The following is a 25,232-nucleotide window of genomic DNA, read 5'->3' as shown; positions in this document are numbered from 1 at the left end:
TTCCCATGGTCCTATGTTGTACTGGACTCCTAGATAGTTATTAACCTTCAACCCATAAATAAAATGAAGCAGATCTTTCGGTTAAATAACAATTTTCATTGCAATTCAAATTTAATCTCGTGTCAAGCATCAATTGACTCAACAAATCCACCCAATGAAAAGGATGCCTCCCGCGTGATCGCGGTCTCAACTTCAGGATCCTATGTAAGGTCCAACAACCTATAAGAACAATAAAAACATATTAGATAAATATCATACAGAACTTAGCCTTTAAACTGTATATATGCACACTGCCCCTACCAGCCCATCAATGTATCTATCTGTACAGAGAGTTGTACTCCAGGTTTAGCCATCTAGGATGGACCGTTTCTAATTCATAAATCCACCTTGCTTCTAATGCTTTTAATTGCCTTTCACGATCTCCGCCCCTGATGTTTTCTGCCACTGAGTCTATAACCCTGAATCTTAATTGACTGACAGTATGACCCGCATTCTGGAAATGTTTCGGAACTGGCAAATCCTTTTTTCCCGTTCTTATAGTGCTCTTGTGTGCAGAAATCCTCTTCTTCACCTCGCTGATGGTCTCGCCAACATAATATAAACCACACGGGCATGAGACTATGTACACCACAATAGTAGAACAGTGTTTTTTAATCCTGTATCTCTTTCCAATATGCGGAAGGGTAAAACTGTCAGCCCTCAAAAGGTTGTTGCAATTCACACAATTGTGTCAAGGAAAATACCCTCTCTTGAGGGGGAACAATACCCGCTGCTGAGTCTCATCGCTACTTACATTACAATTGTGTACTACTTCATCCTTCAAACTGTGGCCTTGACGGTATGACATCATTGGTGGTCTTTGAAATTCCATGATGTTTGGATGACATAGGGCCATTATGTGCCGATGCTTCTGCATAATCCCTCTAATATGACCACTCAATGGTCCAAGAGTCACAACAAAGGGAATACGCTCCAATTTGTTGTTCACCTTAGTACCTCTCAATAAATCCTCCCTGTATGTTTCCAAGGCTTTCTTCCTCTGTTGGCTCACCAATTCCCAGGGATAACCCCTATGTATGAATCTCTCACACATAGCTGTCAGTATACAGAATAAAAAACCCTTTTAGTTCTGCGCTTCAATGGATTGACCTCAGTCTACAAAAAAGGAGGTGAATTTTTCAAAAATTTAGGATTTATTCACATACAAAAGAAAGAGGTAATCCATGCCTTTATTTAAAAGAAAATATACAGATATATACAACGCGTTTCGGCGTCTAGAACGCCTTTGTCAAGCATATATTAAACCTACAATTCTGCTATAAATAGTTTAGAAAACATACCACATCCTTAATGCACATAGGGAACATCTGCTTGAAACCGCCAGCATGGGACGCCAATCGAGCGTAGACAAATAATTGCGTTAGCGGAAGCAATCAGCTGTTGGAACGCACGTAGCGCTCCACAGTTCGGGTCACGTGGCCGCACGAGCAACGTCATTTCCGCGAGGACGCTGTTGCTGGTTCGGAACGCAACCAGCGTTCCACAAATCAACGGCCACGTGATGACGGGCTGACGTGTGGCCTAGTCCACTAACGCGTCCCAGCTACCACTGACAGTTCCTGCATCATTTTTGATAAATACGTAACTGGAGACACAATCACTAAAATTTATCCAGAAATATTACCATCCTATAGACCATTATGTGACCAACAAAGACCCGGAGCTTGCGGTCATGTGACCTCATGATGACGTGAATGTCACATGACCTATCGGGACTATGAACCGCTTCTGGTGATCCCATATTAACTTAACTACACAAACGTGTATATATGAATACCAACTATATGTTGCAATCTACCCACATCACTTGAAATTATGCACAATTAGATACATCGATAACCCACAGAAATGTATTATATTCTAAATACTCATAATTAGGGGATGACTATAAAAATACTCCTCACTACTAAATATGAATTAACCATTACAATAAATATTATATTGAAAATGCTTTTTTATGAAATTTTTTTTCCAAGGTTTCGTTTAGACCATTAGGGATCAAGGAGTCCATACAAAATATCCAGAACATCTCCCGCACTCGAAGGCGGGAAAATGATCTGGAAGTGATGGACTCTAAGGGAACCACTGTCAATTGAGTAAAATCCTTATTATGTAATTCTTTAAAGTGGCGAGAAACACTGTGTTTTATAAAACCGGTAGTGATATTAAACCGGTGTTGATTTATGCGTGTTCTCAAAGGGTTCGTGGTACGGCCAATGTATTGGAGTCCACAAGGGCACTCCAGTAAATAAATGACCCAAGATGAGCCACAATTTAAAAACTGCTTGATGCTAGTTTTTTTTGGTCTCGCTTGATGAAGATTTCTTTTTTACCATTGGGAATTGATATACAGCATTTACAACGGGGTTTATTGCATCTGAAGGCCCCAAATGGGCCTTTATCAGAAGCTTTCTTATTATAAATGTCCGAATGACTTTTCATAGGGTTGGAAGGCGCAAAAATATTTTGAAGCGTCCTATTTTTCCGATATATTATTTTTGGGATGTTTGGTATTTCTTTGAATAATAACGGATCTTTCTTCAGTAATTCCCAATTCTTTTTTATAATATTTTCGATGGTTTTATGCTGTGTGTTAAATTTCGTTAGAAGTAGAAGCTTCTTATTGAACTCCTTGCCAATATTTCCTGAGCTGCTGTTCTCCCCAATATCTCCAGTTTTCCGTATTGGTGTTGTTTCTGATAAGACCTTCTCATAAGCAGAATCTATACGTGTCAAGGGATAACCCTTTTCTTCAAAGCGAGATTTTAAAATCAACGCCAGCTCTTTGAATGTTTCCAGAGATGAGCAGTGTCTCCTTATCCGTTTTAGTTGTCCGTAGGGGATATTAAGTTTCCAACTTTTTTTGTGACAACTGGAGAAACTTAAATAACTATTGGTCAGTTTTTTAAAAATGTGTTTTAGTGTTAATGACACCATCCATTGTAGAAATCACTAGATCTAAAAATACCACTTCCACCAGGTTAATGTTACTTATACACATAGCTGTCAAACGTGGCTCCACCCACTCATCATCAATGATGAGTCTCACCCTGAGACACTGGCTCCAGGATAGAGACTGCACCTTACCTGGCGGATGTTGACGGCGAAAATGGAGTAGATTGTTTTGATCAGTATCTTTAGAGTACAAGTCAGTTTTAAAGACCGTCCCCACTTTCCGTACCAAAACATCCAGAAATTGGACAGTCTCCTGGGAGTGGACCAGAGTAAACTTCAATCTTGGCATGATGTTATTAATCTCCTGATAAAAGGACTCCAATTCACTAGCCGTACCCCTCCAGATGAAGAATACATCATCTATATACCTCCTCCACACCTGGACATGGGTCCAGGAGGGGGAGGTATACATATGATGATCCTCAACGTGGCTCATGAACAGGTTGGTGCATGTTGGGGCCACATTTGACCCCATCGCCGTGCCCGGTTTTTGGCGATAAAAGGTCTTATTGTACAGAAAAAAATTATGTTCAAGCACCATCGTTAGCAAGGAAATAATGAATTCAATACATCTACTAGAGAACTCAGATTTCACTAGATGCTCCCCAATCACTTGTATACTATAGACATGATCAATATTCGTATAAAGTGAAGTAACGTCAAACGATCCAATTAGTGCGTTCTCATCAGGGACGATCCCTCTAGGTTTGTTCAGAAAATCAGAGGTGTCATGTATGTATGACCGTGCACCTGTAGCGAATTGTTGCAATACCCTATCCAAGAACCGTGAGTTGTTATTGAAGAGGGAACCTCTCCCCGATTATAATGGGGTGTCCCGGAGGCGACTTCAAATTCTTATGGATCTTGGGCAGGGGTATATAGCACTGGAACGATCGGGTGGGATGGCGACAAGAAGCTGAATAATTTTCTATCAATGCCCAACTCTAAGGCTTCATTCAGTGCTTCATTAAGTTCTAACATGTATTCATGAGGGGGATCCCCACGTAGGGGCTCATATACAGCAGTGTCGGATAGCTGTGACATTATCTCACTATGGTGCCAATCAGTATCCATAATGACCACAGCACCCCCCTTATCTGCGGCCCGAATTGTAATCCTCTTGTCACTGCTCAAAGATCTGATCGCAGCCAACTCCTTTCTATTCAAATTTCTACTACCAGTGTATTTTGCTTTTTGTGATTCAACTTGGCTATATCGCGCAACACCAATCTAGAGTAGGTAGTTACCGCATGGTCGCTTTCAGGTGGCTGGAAGCGACTCGCGCTACGCAGTCCCGCCCCAACTGACGTAAAACCATCACGGGGGTCAGACTGCGCCTCACCAGCCGCACCCACCCCATCATTAGATGCAAATGGATCCGTAGACGCAATCGTCTGAAAAACGCTCTACAGTCCACATCGAGGTTAAACCAATCAATGTCCTGTGTTGGACAGAATGATAGGCCTTTGGCCAATACCTGCACTTGTGAGTCAATCAGACTTGGTGAAGCAATGTTCACAACTAGGTCCTCTCCCGAGACTGTAGTCGTGTCGTGGCACGAGTCAACATTTGACAAGTTCCTCTTGCGTGCTCTCTGATGTTGCCTGCCCCCTCTCCTTTTCCGTGTCGATATTGATATGTTGTTCTCACAGGAGGGCGTTCTAAAAAACTCGCTCCTTCAGATATGGCACCATCCATGGATTCACTGGTAGAATCTGAACCGGCTGAAGACCAACCAAATCGGGAAACTGCCTGTCTCCCTTCTCTCCTGACTTTGTTGATTATGTCTTCCTTTCTGTTGTGCAGAATCCACAGAGGTCTGCCAATTGAATACGCGGCCCCCCTTGTTATCTTCAGCGTTGCGCGCCCATTTTGTTCTTTTAGTGCTTTCAATGTTTTCCTTATGCGTTTTCAAGGTCTTTTCCAGCCATTCCAGATGCTCTTTCAGCTCATCAGAAGACAAATGGCCACGTGTCTCTTGTTCAACAGCTTGTATGGACTTAAAATTCGCTGCGATCTCCAATTGCAAAAATTCCAAATTAAGAGGAATCAAATCAAATGAACACGTATTAGAGATCTTCACAAATTTTTTACAGAACTCTGCATTCTTAGACATAAGAATGAGACGAGTCCTCATCTGGTCAAGCTTTGCATCGCTGCCCTGAAACTGCTCTAGTGAGTATTCACTCCTATACAGTGTGCTGCAACAACATTTTGAAGTTTTCATCGTTAATAGTATGAATTATTTTATTTGTATGTCATATATATGTGACATACAATATATATATATATATATATATATATATATATATATATATATATATATATATTGTAATAGTGAGGTACTGAGGGGCGTGATAGTGGATGGTCGCTACGTCGCCCCTAGGTTCCGTTATTATGCCTAGTGGGGCTGTAGGAAGTCCATGTCCTGCTGTTAGAGACATGAAAGTCCAGGAGGGCAATGTAATATCCAGCAAGAAGTTACTGGAGATGGGTTCTTTAAAAATCTTTGGGCCTGGATTTTTGGAATGGATGGCAGGTTGGTAGTGGGGCCATCCATTCCACTTCCTCCACTCTGGGTTAAGTGCAAGGTTAAGCAGCACAGGTGCTGAGGCTGGGCTAGGAAGTGTTGAATATAAATAGCAGTGTGCACTGACACAGGGAGAGTCTGGATGGCTGCTGGACCCAGGCAGCCTGATATACCTGCTGGAGGTAAAAGCCCTGCTGTGTGGTGCACCTGCTGAACGTGACCTGTACAGGCAGGGACTGCCTATTATCCTAATGCTGGACTGTTGTTTTCTTGCCTAAAGCTAAGGCTGGATTTGTTTTGATTTTCTGGACTGAAATAAACGCAGGTCACGCCTGTACCTGGACTGTAAATACTTGTCTCCATCTCTGACTGCCGCAACCCGCACTCTACCAAGCTGTCTTCCCACAATATATATTATATACGCTGCTACATTATGAATTTTTAATTCATTAGGTTTTAATTTTTGATTTTGTATCATGATATAATGCATTAATAACGTTTTTATAGACATGAATTGCCTAACATAATCTTTAATAGTAATATTGGTATTACTGTGCTATGGTGCCTATTGAGCGCTTTTCCCTTAATGCCCTTTAGTTACATAAGGGCATATTAGCCCCACTGTATATGGGCAGCATTGCTCTACGGCCCTGTCAAATAAACAACCTGCTAATAAAGTTTTCTTCTAAAACAGCGGGTTGTGCATGCGCGCTCTGGGCTGCACTGTTCCCTTCGTATGGCGGCCATGACATTTCGCTCATGCGGAATAGACTTGGAACACATATTGCTTTCCACACGGTGGCCATGTCGGCTGTAGTATTGCCATGTGATTATGCTGGACGCCACTGTGACATCACACCTGCACCCGGCGTCCAGCTACCATGGCAAGAATCATGCACAAGTGTTTTTACAGGAATTATGTACCGAGTCTAGTTTGTATTATACTTGAGGAAGGCACCGCTGAGCACAGAAACGCCTTGCATTTAGTAAACCTAATCTTAGGGACCATCTGATGCATTCATATACTCGGGATACACAACATGATAGACAAAAGGTTCTAGTTCCACCTAAGAAAGGAAATTTCCCATGTTTGTGGCAACATGAACAAAGGTGATACATTTTATCACCCACTAACCGGTAATATATTCTGAATTAAATCTAGATACACATACAGATCATCTTTCGTGGTCTATGTGATCTTGTGTCCATGTGGTCTCCTCTATGCGGGGGAGACCACTAAGGAGAACAGCTCACGGATCACTAAACACAGAAGCACAATCACAACTAAAAATGTGGAACTTCCCATCCCTAAACATTTTTTAGCCAAGGGGCACAATATTTCTCAACTTAAATACAGAGTCATTCATCACATTCCTGCCAATATCAGGGGAGATGATCGGCTAAAATGACTTAAGAAACTAAATGGATTCATGATCTTGACACACTTGCCCCACATGGTTTGAACCTAGAATGTAATATCCTCCCATTCCTACAGATTTTCTGGCCCTTCGGCCTGTGTTTTATGCCATTGTTGATATTTGTTTAAAATTTTTTTACAATATATAAACAATGTTTTAATATCTTTTTCTGATGCATCATTTCAGGGTATGCAAATCTTTGATTCGTGAGTCAAGTCAACTGCTCTCTTTATTCCTGCACTCTATCGTGAATCTTTAATTCATCTGGTCTCAATGAAATTTGCACTAAATTCAGTCAATGTATAAAAAAATAAGGGTGTACAATAACTTAGTGTGTCTCATTATGAACAGTACAATTTTTGAATTATTATAGATGAAATATGGAGAGATTTGCTCTTCCTTCTAGAATGGATGTATAGATGGTATGATGGGATATATCATAATATACATACAGGTGATTATAGGTTGTGTTCCAAGGCAAATAGTATGGATACATCTTGATTTATATGATTAAAGTTACCCGAGAACTAACATAGGGTATCTTTATGTTTAAAAGGCTTCTTCCCCTTGATAATAAAATATGCAGATGGTTGTAGGGTATGAAAACTGTTAAAAATGAGAAAGTTGAGACTGTTAAGTGTTAATACAGCCTTATGAGGAATGGAATAGAGGATGTCCATAGAGACACGTGTATTATATCGATTTAGGGGTAACCATACTATACCTCTCTATATAAAGAAGAGATACATCCTCTATATGAGAACTAGATGTGATATATATATATATTTGACAATGATGAGGATAACTGTGACTATCCCTTTAGAAATATATTTTTCTTTAAATGAATCTGTGTAAATAATAGGATATAACACTGCGTACTGATGGTAATTGGGTAAGATTATGCTGGCAGGTGAGGCACAGTGACCGTTCCTGAAGGCATGAACCATGCACGCATGCGTGGGATGCCGCTCCCGTACAAGAGTTCATGCATTGTGGGTTATTCTGCCTGCACAAGCACAGTTGGAGTACATGGCAGCCACTTTCTAGGAGCTTGAGTGGTTACTCTATACGGTGGATGGTGTAATCTCGTGTGCCCGACGCATGCGCAATTCACTGACATGGATGCTGGCGGCGCAGACACGGCGGTTCAGAACAATCTTTGTACACATTGATGTTCAGCTGCTGTCCAGCCCGTGGCGCAGGCTGGCCTGGTATACGGTCCAGGCCAGGAACAAAGATGGCATGAATGTATTCACTAGCAAAGAGCAGCAGGATGATTTTAAGTGTAGACTCATAGGGATAACAGAGCGCATGTCCGGTCGTTAGGTGATGGCGTCTGTAGTGATGATCGGAATAACAGGTGATGCAGAAGAGATCGCAAGCACTCTACAGATCGCACACGCACGATGTGTTTGAGACGCTAGATCCATGGTTAACATGATGAAGCAGCATTACAGCATGTAGAGCAACCAGCACCTAATGGATACTTGGGTGTTCAAACATATGGAGCACATGGTTTTTAATTGTGCTTTGTGATTGGTTTTGGGTTACATATCTCTACTTCTACACACAATCTTGAGCTTGACAGGCTAAGACTGAAGTCGAAACGTCGCGGTTTTATATGTCTGTGAAGAAATAAAAATACATCCCTGTGGATGTCTTCTACTTGCACCATTGTTTTGCTGCCCTTCGTATCTCTATAAAATCCTGCTTATCTGGGCTTGGATCCTGCCATTGTGGGGCATGCATTGGAGATCGCTCTTCCAAGGTATTTGGACATGTAGGGAGCGCTGCTGACTAAAGTTAGCATGTAGTCAACCTGTCAGAGTGCTGGCTTGTTTTTTATATTTGTCTTTTATGTTTGTGTTGCTTTGGCTTTCCTTTCTTCTGTAAATCCCCCTATTGAGAATAAATGCTCTGTAAACTTTAAAGTCAGGAGCACAGAGGAGTCTTCAAAGGCCGAATGCACACGAACGGGTCAGATTCCAAGAACTCGCAGCCGGACTGTGGCCCTTACGTACCTGTATGCTGGCTTCATGTGCATTTGGCCTCTGTACTGCGGATGTGGCAGCCGTCGCACCAGCGCAGTACAGTGTGTGACGCCCCGTCGCTAGGCTATGATGTGGATCCTGCGGCCCGTGTGCACGGCTTACTGCGGATGGGCCGCGGAACGGATGACTTCCATTGACATCAATGGAGGCCGTCCGAGCAAGGCTCGCACCAAAATAGAACATGCTGCGATTTTCCCCCCCGCAAGTGGAAAATCGGGGTTGATTTCCACTTGTGGGCAGGGAAAAGTGATTTCACAAGCAGGTCTAAGGGCAGTATTTGCTGTGGGATCTGAAGCTGTGGATCCCGCAGTGCAAATACGCCCGTGTGCATTTGGCTTTATACCGAAACATATGCAGTTTCCTTGCCTATAGGTTCTGAAATCGAAAGAAATGTATTGAATCCTCAGACGAAAACACTTTAGTTCTCAACGGTTTGAATGAAGTCCTGGAAAAAATTTAAATATACATATTTTGAAATGTATTGTACTCTATAACACTAGATTGGCTCCCGATAATATCCTCTTCCAAGTAGGTAGATTTCATGGTTTTAGAGGAGGAGGTTTTTTTCCTTTGCACTTATACCCCCTCCCCCTTCTCGTGGCATTTTGATAATTCTATATAAAAAATACTATGCAATAATTTAGAATCTTGATAGGTTTGGTAATTTTTGTTAAAAATCAGTAATTCAAGAAAAATCTGTATATTACATCTCATATAATCCAATTTTATCTATAGATCGAGCTAGAATGATTACTACATTGTATTTTATATAATCCATATGAGATGACAGACACAAGATGTTTCATTTATTTTTCGTTGCTGGATAAAAATGTTTAAATCGGCATGAAGATTAACGATGATTGTGTATGATCGGCATGAAGATTAACGATGATTGTGTATGATCGGCATGAAGATTAGCTAGGATTGTGTATGATCGGCATGAAGATTAACGATGATTGTGTATGATCGGCATGAAGATTAACGATGATTGTGTATGATCGGCATGAAGATTAACGATGATTGTGTATGATCGGCATGAAGATTAACGATGATTGTGTATGATCGGCATGAAGCCTATATTAATGTATATTATCCAGCTGTAATGAAGATTTAATCCACTTTATTTGATTCTGTTTTTCTCTGCTTCTCTTATGTATGTTAAGGTATTAGCAATTACGAACGGTGCTACAGATGCCGTTTGTATTAATAAAGTTTCAGACAGTCACATGACCGTGATACCAGGCGTGATGACGTCATCGCGCCTATCGGCTGTGCATGGTGACTTCACCATGCCCAAGAGCTCACTCCCCGTAACTCAATGGGACGCAATGAGAGTTCCACTCGGTAACACGTCACAGAGAGTATATCAGGCATGGTGACGTCGTCGTGACGAAGCCATATGCCCACTTTCTCTAACCCAGTGGAGGCCAGTAAACGTTCCACTTGGTAATAACATCACAGACAGGAGACCCTCTGACGTCGCCATGTGGGACTAACAGCACACTCAATGAAAACAAGAACCCTTACCAGCGCAGAGAAACGTTTTTAAAACCTTTTTTCTTTTACTTTAATTATAAATGTATTAGTGTGCATTAATTAGCACATTCCTTGACTTCAGTGGGCAAAAACGCAAAAATTGGATCAATGAACCCTTCCTGTCAGCAGTTCAGAATACGTCAGTACCTCCATCTAATATGCGCCCATAACGATTTCATCACCTGGTGGAATCAATACCCCAATGCATAGCTGCAGTTCTGAAAGCCACAGGAGGTCCAACGCACTATAAGATGGGGGTCTCTATTAAAGTGGCCATTCTGTGTAAACTCTATATAAACCACGTTCATTAAATATCTAACAAGCACAGGACACCATGCATTTCTGTTTTCACAAATTGATAAATATTGTTCATTCTTTTTGTTTATTCCTTTTCTTCATTCTCTCCACCATGTCCCCTGGATGGGTTCAGCTACTGATCATACAGATAGTGCTTAGCGCTCAGCCAATAGCTAAGCACTAGCTGCTATTGGCTAAGCGCTCAGCCAATCAGCACAGCCCTTTCAGGAGGCGGGGATTTTTAAATCCCCGCCTGCTGAAAGTGCTGGACAGCAGCGTTGGGGAGCCAGCCAGATGATGCGTCTGAGCGGCGAGTCATTTAAAAACAAAATTTTTTACCACATATAAACTCTTCTGTGAAAAGCATAAATGTCAAGCCCTTACCCGAAAATCATACTGCAGGGTTTGCTACAAACCACTGCTTTCAATGGGACCGGCAGCAGCGCCGATCCCATTGAAAGCAATGGGATAGCATGCTGCACTGCTGCGACAGAGGATTCGTTCATCGCCACGTGGATGAATGAAACTCCTGCCACAGCTGTGGCAGAAGTCCGTGGCATTCTCTTTTTTTCAATGGGGCTAGCGCTGCTGCCGCTGGTCCCACTGAAAAGACTTGCGATATTCCGGCTTTTTTCTCGTGCTGCGAGAGTTTTCACTTACTCTCGCAGCGCAGTGGAGAAAAAAAATGCCAGTGGGTGTCCGCCCTTATCAATGACATATAAAGCTGTCTACAACTTGTCACCCCCATAGATCTCACCTTGTATCCCAATAGCTCCCAACACGTAACCCTCCGCTCTCACAAGACCTCCTCCCGTAGTGCGCTTCTCACATAATCCCCTCCAGGATTTCTCCCATGCTTCATCTATACTCTAGAACTCGCTATCTCAACGCATCATACTGCGAAAGCTGCAAACAGAACCAGAAAACCCACCTTTAGACAAGTCTACAACCTACAGTAACCCTGCTGCCCCCACCCGATGAGCACCATCTACCGTCTCCCCCCACTTCCCATGCACACTGTAAGTCCTTACGGGCAGGGTCCTCTCTCTCACTGTATCTATTAGTGGAGGCTTACCACCCCAGTATTATATGTGTAACGCTGTTATATATGTGGTAGTATCAGCAGCATCAAGTAGTTTAACCCCTATTCTTCATTTGTACCGCGCCTTGGAATTGATGGCGCTTTAAAAATGATAATAAAAGGGGAGCAGCTTGGGACAATCAAGAAAGCTGACAAGGGGATAAGTCCCACGAGTCCCACTATCTTCCATGGCAGACTTTGGGGGCTGGCCTGCCGTCTCAGGAGGCATGTGCTATGTCGCACATGCGTGTACACCCACCCCTGCTTCAGTCAACAGCATATTAATCTTCCTAAGGCCTCATTCACACAACCGTATACATACGGGTATCCCGCAGCGGTTTACCGCACTGCCGGCAGAGAATGCATATGGCAGCAGGTTACTGCACATGACCGCTTATCTCCCACTCGCTTATCTCGTGCGCAAACTGTCTTTAGTATTGAATGTTTCAGAGCGGGGTTTTATATAAATCAGCGCTGAACGCCATGTATTGCGTTTGAACTAAGTCTGCATACGCGCCCATACAAAAGTATAGGGCTTATGCTGCGTGGTACGCAGAGAAACAGAGCCGGCTGCGAGCTATTCTTCATGCGTGTTTACACGGAAATGTGAGCGCATCAATTAAATTAGATTATTTACTTTCATTGACTCCATTCACCACGTGTCACGGGGCAGTAATACGTGCCAAAATCACGGCTGTGTGAATGAGCACTAAATCACGCCTTATAACCGGTCTCTTCCCCGGCTCTTGCTAGAAGAACAATGCGTCCCTCCAGCGGTGAGTCAGATTATACTTTGTAGGTACAAACAGGCGTGCTATTCGAGGATGATCGTTATCACCGTGTAGAGCGGATATCTGTTCCTTGGTCACTGCAGTCAGAGAGCCCTGGATCTCTGTCCATGGGGTTAAAAAAAGTTGTCTTATATGTACAGCATGCATCATTTTTTTTGGGGGGGGGGGGGGCAGCGTTAGTACTATTACATTGTGAGGACACAGGGGGTGTGACATTTTGCACAAAAAAAGCATGGAATAATGTAGAAAAAAATTGCCACAGGTCGGGCAGCAGAAATTTGTCCTTTTCATCGTTCAGAAGTTAGGAGGTATTGTCATGTCTGGATCGGCAAGTTTCAGGTTCACAGACGGAGTGACAGCAGTGACTGGTAAGACGAGTATTGTAAGACACACTAGTATGGCAGAACCAAGGATATTAAGGCCTAGGGGGATCTCACTGACTAAACGTCCCAAACAAGACTGGTCACTCAAGCAGAGCACCCGCCCTGAAAAGAGCGACCCCACTATGGGAGAGAGAAATTACACCGATTCTACTACGCTGGATAACCTAAATATACAATATACAACCCCCCAATACAAAGAACTAACTTACTAGGAACTTCACTGATAAACCCGGCTACAGCGGGCAGGAACACTAGTAGGGGGGCCTTACTGAATAACTGCAAGCTATGGTGGAACCGAACTGTCCCTTCACACGGGGGAGCAAGAAAGCTGACGAATTTCTTATTCCACTTTGTGTAAAAATACCCTTTAAGTGAACGAGACGGAATGTCTAAGTATAAAATGACAAAAACATGGCCTCCACGTGAGGTGTGCGGGCACCGGAGCCGGCAGCCATCAGCTCCCCCGTCCCCTTGCAGCACTGCCGGCACTACTGACACTACGGAGCTGCGTGCAGCCTGCACACGCTGAGCAGACTGAAGCGCGAGCGCGCGGCACACACGACACAGCTCAGCGCCTGACTCCTCCCACACACGTGACTGGTCACGCGGTCGTGACGTCATCACTAGTCCCTCAGCTCGTTGTTCTTTAGCCTCTTTAGCAAGGACAATAGCAGAGCCGCAGTGAGCGGCGCGCCCCCGTGCGGCCAGTAACATCACACCACTACAGACGGTCGGAAAGCAGAGCTGCACTGAGCGCCGCAGGTCACGTGACTAGGATCACATGACCTCATTCAGCCAGGAAGTGAAGCCGGAGCGGTAACCGACATGGACACATACGATAAAGCGGCTCTGAATGTGGCCCACATGCCCCCTGCGGAGTTCAGGCCGTAAGTGAGGCGGGTGCAGAGGGTGCGGGGCTCAGCATGGGCAATGAGGCTGGTTATTGCACTGTGAAGACTCTTAATAGGGAATGAATGGAGGACAGCGCCCTCTGTAGGGGGATTCTCATGCCTGGGGGTCCTGATAATCATGTACTACTGTTGTGTAGCGGAGGGGGGTCGGTTCTGCTAAGTACAATGTGGGCGCCGGTTGGTCATTACAGCTCTGATCAGCGGCGCCACTGATCGCAGCTGTTAACCCTTTAAATGACCCTGATCAAAGTTCGTGGGTCCTGAACGCCCCCTGCTGGATGAGATTGTAGATTGCCGTGTGGTTGCCATGGCAGCCAGGGGCCCTCTGAAAGTTCTCAGGCTGCCATTGCAGACTTCCTATCAAGCCATGCATGCGGCGTGGCCTGATTGCCGGTCAGATCGCGGTATGATGTAATACTACTATTGCCGGTCAGACCGCGGCCGGCCGGCGAGAGAGAAAAATACACCAGAAGCGACGCGGACGGCCGGCGAGAGAGAAAAATACACCAGAAGCGACGCAGACGGCCGGCAAGAGAGAAAAATACACCAGAAGCGACGCGGACGGCGAGAGAGAAAAATACACCAGAAGCAACGCGAACGGCCGGCGAGAGAGAAAAATACACCAGAAGCGACCCGGGCGGCCGGCGAGAGAGAAAAATACACCAGAAGCGACGCGGACGACCGGCGAGAGAGAAAAATACACCAGAAGCGACGCGGACGGCCGGCGAGAGAGAAAAATACACCAGAAGCGACGTGGACGGCGAGAGAGAAAAATACACCAGAAGCGACGTGGACGGCGAGAGAGAAAAATACACCAGAAGCGACCCGGGCGGCCGGCGAGAGAGAAAAATACACCAGAAGCGACGCGGACGACCGGCGAGAGAGAAAAATACACCAGAAGCGACGCGGACGGCGAGAGAGAAAAATACACCAGAAGCGACGCGGACGGCCGGCGATAGAGAAAAATACACCAGAAGCGACGCGGACGGCGAGAGAGAAAAATACACCAGAAGCGACGTGGACGGCGAGAGAGAAAAATACACCAGAAGCGAAGAGGCCGGCGATAGAGAAAAATACACCAGAAGCGACGCGGATGGCCGGCGATAGAGAAAAATACACCAGAAGCGACGTGGACGGCGAGAGAGAAAAATACACCAGAAGCGAAGAGGCCGGCGATAGAGAAAAATACACCAGAAGCGACGCGGACGGCCGACGATAGAGAAAAATATACCAGAAGCGACGCGGACGGACGGCGAGAGAGAAAAATACACCAGAAGCGACGCAGGACGGACGGCGAGAGAGAAAAATACGCCAGAAGCGACGCGGACGGCCGGCGAGAGAGAAAAATACACCAGAAGCGAAGCGTCCGGCGATAGAGAAAAATACACCGGAAGCGACGCGGACGGCCGGCGATTAGAGAAAAATACACCGGAAGCGACGCGGACGGCCGGCGATTAGAGAAAAATACACCAGAAGCGACGCGGACGGCCGGCGATAGAGAAAAATGCACCAGAAGCGAAGCGGCCGGCGATAGAGAAAAATACACCTGAAGCGACGCGGACGGCCGGCGATGTAGAAAAATACACCAGAAGCGACGCGGACGGCCGGCGATAGAGAAAAATACACCTGAAGCGACGCGGACGGCCGGCGATAGAGAAAAATACACCAGAAGCGACGCAGACGGCCGGCGATAGAGAAAAATACACCAGAAGCGACGCGGACGGCCGGCGATAGAGAAAAATACACCTGAAGCGACGCGGACGGCCGGCGATAGAGAAAAATACACCAGAAGCGACGCGGACGGCCGGCGATCTAAAAAATTACACCAGAAGCGACGCAGACGGCCGGCGATCTAGAAAAATACACCAGAAGCGACGCGGACGGCCGGCGAGAGAGAAAAATACACCAGAAGCGACGCGGACGGCCGGCGATAGAGAAAAATACACCTGAAGCGACGCTGACGGCCGGCGATAGAAAAAAATACACCAGAAGCGACGCGGACGGCCGGCGATCTAGAAAAATACACCAGAAGCGACGCGGACGGACGGCGAGAGAGAAAAATACACCAGAAGCGACGCGGACGGCCGGCGATAGAAAAAAATACACCAGAAGCGACGCGGACGGCCGGCGATCTAAAAAATTACACCAGAAGCGACGCAGACGGCCGGCGATCTAGAAAAATACACCAGAAGCGAAGCGTCCGGCGATAGAGAAAAATACACCGGAAGCGACGCGGACGGCCGGCGATTAGAGAAAAATACACCAGAAGCGACGCGGACGGCCGGCGATAGAGAAAAATGCACCAGAAGCGAAGCGGCCGGCGATAGAGAAAAATACACCTGAAGCGACGCGGACGGCCGGCGATGTAGAAAAATACACCAGAAGCGACGCGGACGGCCGGCGATAGAGAAAAATACACCTGAAGCGACGCGGACGGCCGGCGATCTAGAAAAATACACCAGAAGCGACGCGGACGGACGGCGAGAGAGAAAAATACACCAGAAGCGACGTGGACGGCCGGCGATAGAGAAAAATACACCTGAAGCGACGCGGACGGCCGGCGATCTAAAAAATTACACCAGAAGCGACGCAGACGGCCGGCGATCTAGAAAAATACACCAGAAGCGACGCGAACGGCCGGCGATGTAAAAAAAATATGCCAGAAGCGACGCGGACGGCCGGCGATCTAGAAAAATACACCAGAAGCGACGCGGACGGACGGCGAGAGAGAAAAATACACCAGAAGCGACGCGGACGGCCGGCGATAGAGAAAAATACACCTGAAGCGACGCGGACGGCCGGCGATAGAGAAAAATACACCTGAAGCGACGCGGACGGCCGGCGATAGAAAAAAATACACCAGAAGCGACGCGGACGGCCGGCGATCGAAAAAAAATACACCAGAAGCGACGTGGACGGCCGGCGATCTAAAAAATTACACCAGAAGCGACGCAGACGGCCGGCGATGTAAAAAAAATACGCCAGAAGCGACGCGGACGGCCGGCGATAGAAAAAAATACACCAGAAGCGACGCGGACGGCCGGCGATCGAAAAAAATACACCAGAAGCGACGCGAACGGCCGGCGATGTAAAAAAAATACACCTGAAGCGACGCGGACGGACGGCGAGAGAGAAAAATACACCAGAAGCGACGCGGACGGCCGGCGATAGAGAAAAATACACCTGAAGCGACGCTGACGGCCGGGGATAGAAAAAAATACACCAGAAGCGACGCGGACGGCCGGCGATCTAGAAAAATACACCAGAAGCGACGCGGACGGACGTCGAGAGAGAAAAATACACCAGAAGCGACGTGGACGGCCGGCGATAGAGAAAAATACACCTGAAGCGACGCGGACGGCCGGCGATCTAAAAAATTACACCAGAAGCGACGCAGACGGCCGGCGATCTAGAAAAATACACCAGAAGCGACGCGAACGGCCGGCGATGTAAAAAAAATATGCCAGAAGCGACGCGGACGGCCGGCGATCTAGAAAAATACACCAGAAGCGACGCGGACGGACGGCGAGAGAGAAAAATACACCAGAAGCGACGCGGACGGCCGGCGATAGAGAAAAATACACCTGAAGCGACGCGGACGGCCGGCGATAGAGAAAAATACACCTGAAGCGACGCGGACGGCCGGCGATAGAAAAAAATACACCAGAAGCGACGCGGACGGCCGGCGATCGAAAAAAAATACACCAGAAGCGACGTGGACGGCCGGCGATCTAAAAAATTACACCAGAAGCGACGCAGACGGCCGGCGATCTAGAAAAATACACCAGAAGCGACGCGAACGGCCGGCGATGTAAAAAAAATACGCCAGAAGCGACGCGGACGGCCGGCGATAGAGAAAAATACACCTGAAGCGACGCGAACGTCCGGCGATAGAGAAAAATACACCTGAAGCGACGCGAACGGCCGGCGATGTAAAAAAAATACGCCAGAAGCGACGCGGACGGCCGGCGATAGAGAAAAATACACCTGAAGCGACGCGGACGGCCGGCGATAGAGAAAAATACACCAGAAGCGACGCGAACGTCCGGCGATAGAGAAAAATACACCTGAAGCGACGCGGACGGCCGGCGATTAGAGAAATAAGAGAGAGGATTTTTTTTAACGTGGCAGAAAACGTGAAAATGTAACAAAATAAGGGGGCCGCGTCCTTAAGGGGTTGTACCAAAAATAACTTAGCAGCTTGTCCACAGGACTGGTAGGGTCTCACTCTGAGACCCCCATTGATCCTGAGTAGGGGGTCACTGTGGGCTCAGGACACCCACAGTGACGTCAGATGGAATGGAGCGGCGGTCACACCTACGAGGCACCGTCCCATTAGTTTTCGGTGGGGCTGAGTACAAGCGCTCGGGTGTCTTCGAGGTACTCGTTGACCATGAATGGTGTCTTTGCTCTCCGAGTAGTCCTCTCATTATAAAAGTCTAACGAGTTCACTACTTAGCGCGCCGCTAATTGCATTGAGCGACGGCTTCCAGCACTAACATAGGGGGGAACGACGGGGAAGGTAAGTATGAAGGCGTTGGGGATTCCGTTTTCGTACTTGAATGGACCCCATCATCTATAATGGGGTCTGTCTGCTTGCCATCCAGCTGCCCAGATTTCGAATATTTCAAGCCACATCTGTGATGGAACCTGCAATGAAGATGTGCAACCGGCGTAAGGCTTCCACCCCCGGACTCAGCGGGTCACCTACTTTCAGGCCATAAGCTTAACTGATAGGGCTGCCAGTAGGTGACGGAGTCTCTTTAGTCCGGGCTCACAGGATCGTATTGGCATTGTGTATTACGTGCGCATATTACGCAGTGATGGAGTCCATGACAGTACCTGATTCTCATTGGTCCGCTCACACTTGCATATAGTTATTGCATATATTCTGTGCATAATAAAAGTACCCAGCGCGTTCTATTTTCCCGTGTATTACGCATCTACAGCCCTAATGTTTTTTATGGGTACGTTCAGAACTCCGTATATACGAAATGTTATTGCGTATGTACGGCGTGTTTTATGCATGTTGCTAGCAAATATAAGAGGAAAGTTAAAAAAAAACAGAAAGTCCATGTATGACGGCGTGCATAAAGTACGCAGTTCATGCTCAGGTATTCGCTACAATACGCAGAGATATACAGTTCCCTACGCCGGTAGAACGCTGTGATTTTTCCGCAGCGTCATGTGACCCGGCCTTAAAGTTTTGTCTGATACGTTATTTTTCTTTCCCCTTTCAATAAAAATAGTCGCCCCATCCGCAGTCCGCACGCCGATGCTGTATAAGTCAGCGGTGTCCCAGCAGCCGCCATGATCCTTACGGGCTGCGGACGTCTTTGCTGGAATGTTTAGGCAATAACCCTGAAGTGCCGCTGGCTCGGCCCGGTGTGGTGTAAACAGTAGAACCAGTACAGTCCAGTGTGGATTTCAGAGGAACTGGTTTTTAATGGGTTGGGAAAACATAAATACAGTCAATACCGGCCACCATTGAATTCTATGTCTAGATTATACATAGGGGAAGATATATATATACAGTGTCTTATTTTCGGAGAAATACGAAATTTTATATATAATGTAGGATGCCAGAATAAAGGAAAAACTTTGATAAAAAAAAACTGCCCATTGTCTATATACACGCAATTACATAAAAGGGCAATTCTTACATGTTGTCTGTCCTGCAGCAATATAGGCCATCGCAGCCAGCCTGTGTATGCCCGTACAGCTGTAGGGGGTCTTGTGTTCCTCTAAGCTCCATTCACACCTCAATTAAAATTTCAGTTTTTCTGTTTCATCAAAGCGAGAGAAAAAAACGTATTTCACCCTTTCAATGGAGTGGGAGAAATCTGCAGCAAATTGGCGATGCGTGAACAAAACCATGTGAGGTCAACGAGTCCAGCAGGAGGTGTACCTGTTGGGTGTAACTAAGTTCCAGATGGAAGAATAAGAGTTATGGTGGGGCCACACCTGCACGCGGGGCTCCACTTTCCTGCTCCAATGGGGAAGCCGAAAGGGGAATCCCTGAGGATGAACAGCGGCTAACAGACCCTATTAACTATAAGGCCTCATGTCCACGGGGAAAATCAGGCCCGCCGCCGATTCTCCATGCAGAATCCCGCAGCGGGTCCCTCCTTTCCCGCGGACATGAGGCTAAAAAAAAAAAAATAAACTCACCTGTCCGGACGCTGCGGATCTTCCCTCCATCGCGGCCGGATCTTCATTCTTTGGCCCGGCGGATGTGCTCGGCACGCCAGCAGTGTGCCGCACGCATGCACCGGGCACTCCATTTTTTTTTTTTTTTTTCGGAACTCCTGCTCTCCCGCGCTACCACGCCGGAGAGCAGAAATTCAGGTAGGGTCTCCCGCGGATCCGGATGGCTTCCATAGGCTTCAATAGAAGCCTGCAGGAGACCCGCACTAAAATGGAGCATGCAGCGGGTGATTTCCTGCAAACCCAATCCACACCCCAGGGGAAAATGACATCCGCAGGTATTTAACTACCTGCGGGTGTCCAATGCATCCCTATGGGACGCGGATCCGCATGCGGGAAAAACGCTGCAGATTTTTAATCACATTTAACCAGTGGACACGAGGCCTAATGGGATCCGCCCGCTTTCCGCTCAGCTGCCTGGCTTTTGGATGGAAAAAAAAAGTCCTGCATGCATCGCTTTTTCTTCAGTTTTTTTTTTTTTTTTTTTTTTTTAGCCAGATCTGTGCGGGATCCTCCGAGCGGAGGCTGCGATGTAGACGTGAAAACGTCCGTAACCACAGAAAACATAAAAATTCTTTTTTTCACCACGCTTCTTGTCAATCTCATGTTGCAATTTCTTAAAGCAGCGCCGAAGGTAGAGTTTTATACGACAATGCTGGTAAAAAACAAGCGTATCTCAGCCGCATTTATGTGTTCGGGATACGGATGGTTGTCCCGGCCTGACCGAAGCGTATCCTGACCTGCAATACGAGCCGTGATGCTTGGCAGTCCTGGTTAGCAGACCTGCGCTCAGGCTGGAGCACCTGTATTGCGGTTGCATATATGTGACCGGTATACGCTCGTCTGTCGGCGGTCTGGGGCTTCTTTCAGATGTGTCATTTTGAAGGCAAAACTGGGAGTGGATGTAAAAAAAAAAAAAAGTAGTATCTTTCCAATATAATTCCCTGCTTTACAGCCCCCTCCTGACATTGGCTACACAATGAAATACTATAAATAAGGCAGCATAATGCAAAAATAGGAAATGACTGATCAACAGAGGAGGATTAATAACTGCTCACCCAATCTGTCCAACTGATCTGAAGTCTAAACGCTGAAGAATGAAAGAACCAAGAAGTATCTACGAGTCGCTGTACATACACTAACTCGGAAGGAGTATTGAGCGACTCCAACCCGTGGAATCCTGTTTCAGGTTGAATTTTGCTAAAAGTTTGGCTCAGCACAAAGCTGAATGGAACTCGAAAGTTCTACCCAAAACAGGGCTCTACTGGCCGAACAACCGTCCTGACAGCTGGCATATAACGCTGTCCAAGCTAGAGTGTTGCATGACACTCTATGGCCCACAGACAGTGTTACCATATTTCCCCGAAAATAAGACACTGTCTTATATTAATTTTTGCCCCAAAAAGGGCACAGTGTCTTATTTTCAAGGGGGGGTCGATGAGCCAATCACAGCCATTCAGTGATTTCATTCACTGTGAGACGAAGAGGACGCAGCGCCGCCTAGACCATCGGGATGCCGCGGACCAGGTGAGTATTGTTTTTTTTCATTTTTATTGGGCACTTCAGCTAGGTCCTATTTTTGGGGGAGGCCTTATATTTCAATCCTTCCCCGAAAACCCGATAGGTCCTACCCTGATAGTAAGATCTATTTTCGCGGAAACACGTTATACACCAGTTTTAGGGGGTTTTGGTCAATTCACGATTCGGTCTGAACCGAACCAAACTTTTTTCAAAAGTTCGGCGAATCAGCCAAGCAGAACTTTTCTAAAGTTCACTCATCGCCATTCATAAGATACATGAGATGTGAATATTTATCCTACTTCAGATCCGCTAAATGGTTATTTCCACTGTACGGGGTTGGAGACGAGCTAGCGGGGGTACAGGGGCGGTTGTTTTGTCATCCTTACTTCTATTCTGTTCAGTGATAACAGATCTGGGGGCTGAATGCCGTTCCATAGTCCTCATGTGTACGGAGTTACTATGACGAAGCGTTTGGGTTGACTCTACTTTCTTTTACCTTGCAGAAATGACACTTCACTCGTTTCCACCCTGAAGACCCTCCTATTCTTCACCATCTTAATGATTATGCTTCCAATTGGCCTCTACTTTTCCTCTAAGGTTTATGTGTTTGAAGGTCAGTACGCTCATTATGATTTCCCTTTGTTACATATTGTTAGAACGTCTACAAACTGTAAATTAGCGCCAGCTTTGGTTGGTGTAATTTTTTTTGTAATGTACAGAATAGGCGATTCTAAGCATTTTTGCCATATGTTTTATTAGCCCGTGTGCAGTTAGCCTTAGGGTGTATTCCGACGACCGTATATCTGCTCGGTTTTCACGCCAAGCTGATATATGGTGTCCTCATCTGCAGGGGGTGTGGGATGGAAGAGCCAGGAGCAGGAACTAAGCTCCTGCCCCCTCTCTGCCTCCTCTCCGCCCCTCTGCACTATTTGCAATGGACAAGGGCGGGGCTAAGTTGAGAGAATTAGCCCCGCCCCTGCCCTGCCTCTCCCCATTGCAAATAGTGCGGGGAGGCAGAGAGGGGACGGGAGCTCAGCACTGCTCCTGGCTCTTCCAGGCTCCCCCCCTGCAGAGAAAGATGACGTATATCGGCTGGGCGTGAAAACCCAGCCGATATACGTTCGTCTGAATCCAGCCTTAGGGCAGGCTCATGCAAGCGTAATTTCATTGCGCAGTACGTGCGGGTAATACGCGTTGAATGAAGTCAATGAAAGTACATCGATTTTGATTGATCCATTCATACTTGCGTGTAAAAAAGAAGGCAGCGTGTTCTACGTTACTGCGTGATAGAACAGTATTGTTCTCTATGGGTGTGTATGAGAACATGGTACATACGCAATTGCATGGTGTAGGTGCGGTGATTATGCGCTTGTTGCTAGGGAACAATGTAAGGAAAGTAAAAAAAAAAAAACAGCAGGAAGCCGGTGTATGACAGTGCGTGAGACACAATCGCTGTGATCGCAGTTCAACACGGCGGTAAAATGCTGCGTTTTATACACAGCGTCGTACCATATACTCGTGTGAGCCTGGCCTTAGGCTAACTTCACATGGGCTTTGAATCCCGCCCCCATATCGCGCTCGCCATACCTGTGAAATCCCCAAGGATGCGAGTCGTTTTCACGTGAAAACCGCTTCGCATCACTACGGGGATGCAGGGATCCTGCGGCTCGACTGTCACAGCCATGGCAGAGGATCGCGGAGTCCTCCCATTGCTTTCACAGGGGCCGGCGATGCTGCCACCTGCCCCTTCGAAAACGATGGGGCTGCAATGCAAGAACACACACAAGATAGAATATGCCGCGATTCGTTTCCCCCATAGTATCACATCGCAGTTCTACGCAGGAAAACCTCGCTCATGTGTATGACCCTATTCAAAAGAATGGAGTTCTTATTTGCACATCTCACAACGCACAAATTTCACACAATTTTGACGCCCGTGTGAAGCCGGCCTTGGAACCTTCTTCAAAAAAAAGCTAATAACAGCAGGCTGCACTGCTGGGACCCTCAGCAATCCGTTTAATTCACATGGGACCCTGCAGAAATTGTATCCCTACAGCGCCTCCACAGGAGACATGAAGCATTACACAGTTCTCATTGTAATCAGTGGTTGTCCATGTAGTGCAAGGTCCTCCAGAGCGGTACACTATGAAGCCATTCTCCGCTATAGTCCCAAAATTAGACTGTCCTAAGAAGGTATTCGAAAATGGGTTTTCTGACCCAGAAAACCACTTAAAAAATGTCTATTTTCTTTGTATGGGTCATATACAGCACACCTTATATAGAAGAAATATGAGCGATTCAGTCAATGTTGGCATAAGTCTTTTTTTTTCACTAACCCAATGCTTCTTGTTTCTAGGTGTGTACGGGATGTCCAACAAGGACAGCTACTTCTATGCTGCCATCGTGGCTGTGATCGCTGTCCATGTGGTTTTGGCCATGTTTGTCTATGTGGCGTGGAATGAAGGTTCTCGGCAATGGCGTGACGGAAAACAAGACTGAGACCTGCCGGCGCGGCTCAGGATAAGGACTCTCTGTACGCGGGATCTCATGCGGGCTCTCGCACCATGCATGGATCTCATGTACATTTTCATGTTGTACTTAAGTTATAGGGCAATGAACTTTCATTTTTTAAATTCCATTTCATAAACCCGGGTTGTTCTTATAATGTTATGTTTGAATGAAACAGTCAATCTTCATGGGTAAGATACGTTATCGGTGACCCCTCCTGCGCCACACAAATGTATGGAAGTCTGTGCAAAATGGTTCAAGAACCAATACAAAGTTAGGTTACTGAGACTGGGGGGGTTTAGCTTTGTTTGGAAAAAGTTTTCAATAAATCACATCTCTTTACGTGCTGATTGGTCTATTTTACCTAGTTTCTCCTGTGCTGCTTGCTTATTAAAGGGACACTGTCGCCATTAATAGCTGTATGAAGTAAGTTATGGTGCTGTTCGGGGAGGTGACAAGAAGCCGGGGGATTTCTTTGATCACACTCAGTCTGAAAAATCTGACTCTCTTCAGACCGTTGTGCATGTGATCTCCCATAGAAGTCTATTTGAGAGTGCGCACCTAGCGGTCTGTAAAGAGTCAGATTATCAGGCACTGCATGGACTTCACCGGACGACCGTGTCGGGAGCGGGTGAGTATGAAAAAAACATCCACTTCCTACTCGCCCCCTCCCCTAAAGACACCGTACCTTAGTTTATGATGCTGTTCGATGGTGACCGTGTCCCTTTAATTTTTGTTCCACTGCTCACCATTTCCTTATTTCCAACTTTTAGTGCTTAAAAGGAATATCCAGACGTTGATTTTTCACTTGCATATACTGTATACTGTATGCACATATTCATGTAGAGGGGCGGCCATGTTGCCTGAGTTGCAGTTAATATCATTTAGAGATATGCTTTACAGCAACATCATTGCCATGGGAACCTGTAGAACCTATAGAGATGTTCATTGACTTCTATACAGAATGTTGGCCCCTGTAAAAG

The 25,232-nt window shown here is 46.3% G+C and overlaps 1 protein-coding gene across 1 annotated transcript; it reads left to right on the top strand.

Moving 5' to 3' along the window:
• Positions 1–13,786: 13,786 nt before the first annotated feature.
• Positions 13,787–24,591, top strand: VMA21 (vacuolar ATPase assembly factor VMA21). Its single transcript, XM_066579881.1, has 3 exons — positions 13,787–13,989; positions 22,245–22,354; positions 24,098–24,591. Exons 1-3 carry the CDS (start codon positions 13,928–13,930, stop codon positions 24,238–24,240), a joined length of 315 nt encoding a protein of 104 aa, XP_066435978.1. The 5' UTR covers positions 13,787–13,927; the 3' UTR covers positions 24,241–24,591.
• The last annotated feature ends 641 nt before the right edge of the window (positions 24,592–25,232 follow it).

The sequence above is a fragment of the Eleutherodactylus coqui genome, chromosome 10, assembly GCF_035609145.1.
Source record: "Eleutherodactylus coqui strain aEleCoq1 chromosome 10, aEleCoq1.hap1, whole genome shotgun sequence".
NCBI classification, from domain to species: Eukaryota; Metazoa; Chordata; class Amphibia; order Anura; family Eleutherodactylidae; genus Eleutherodactylus; species Eleutherodactylus coqui.
The sequence above is the reverse complement of the archived record's forward strand: the minus strand, read 5'-3'. Positions and strand labels throughout refer to the sequence as shown.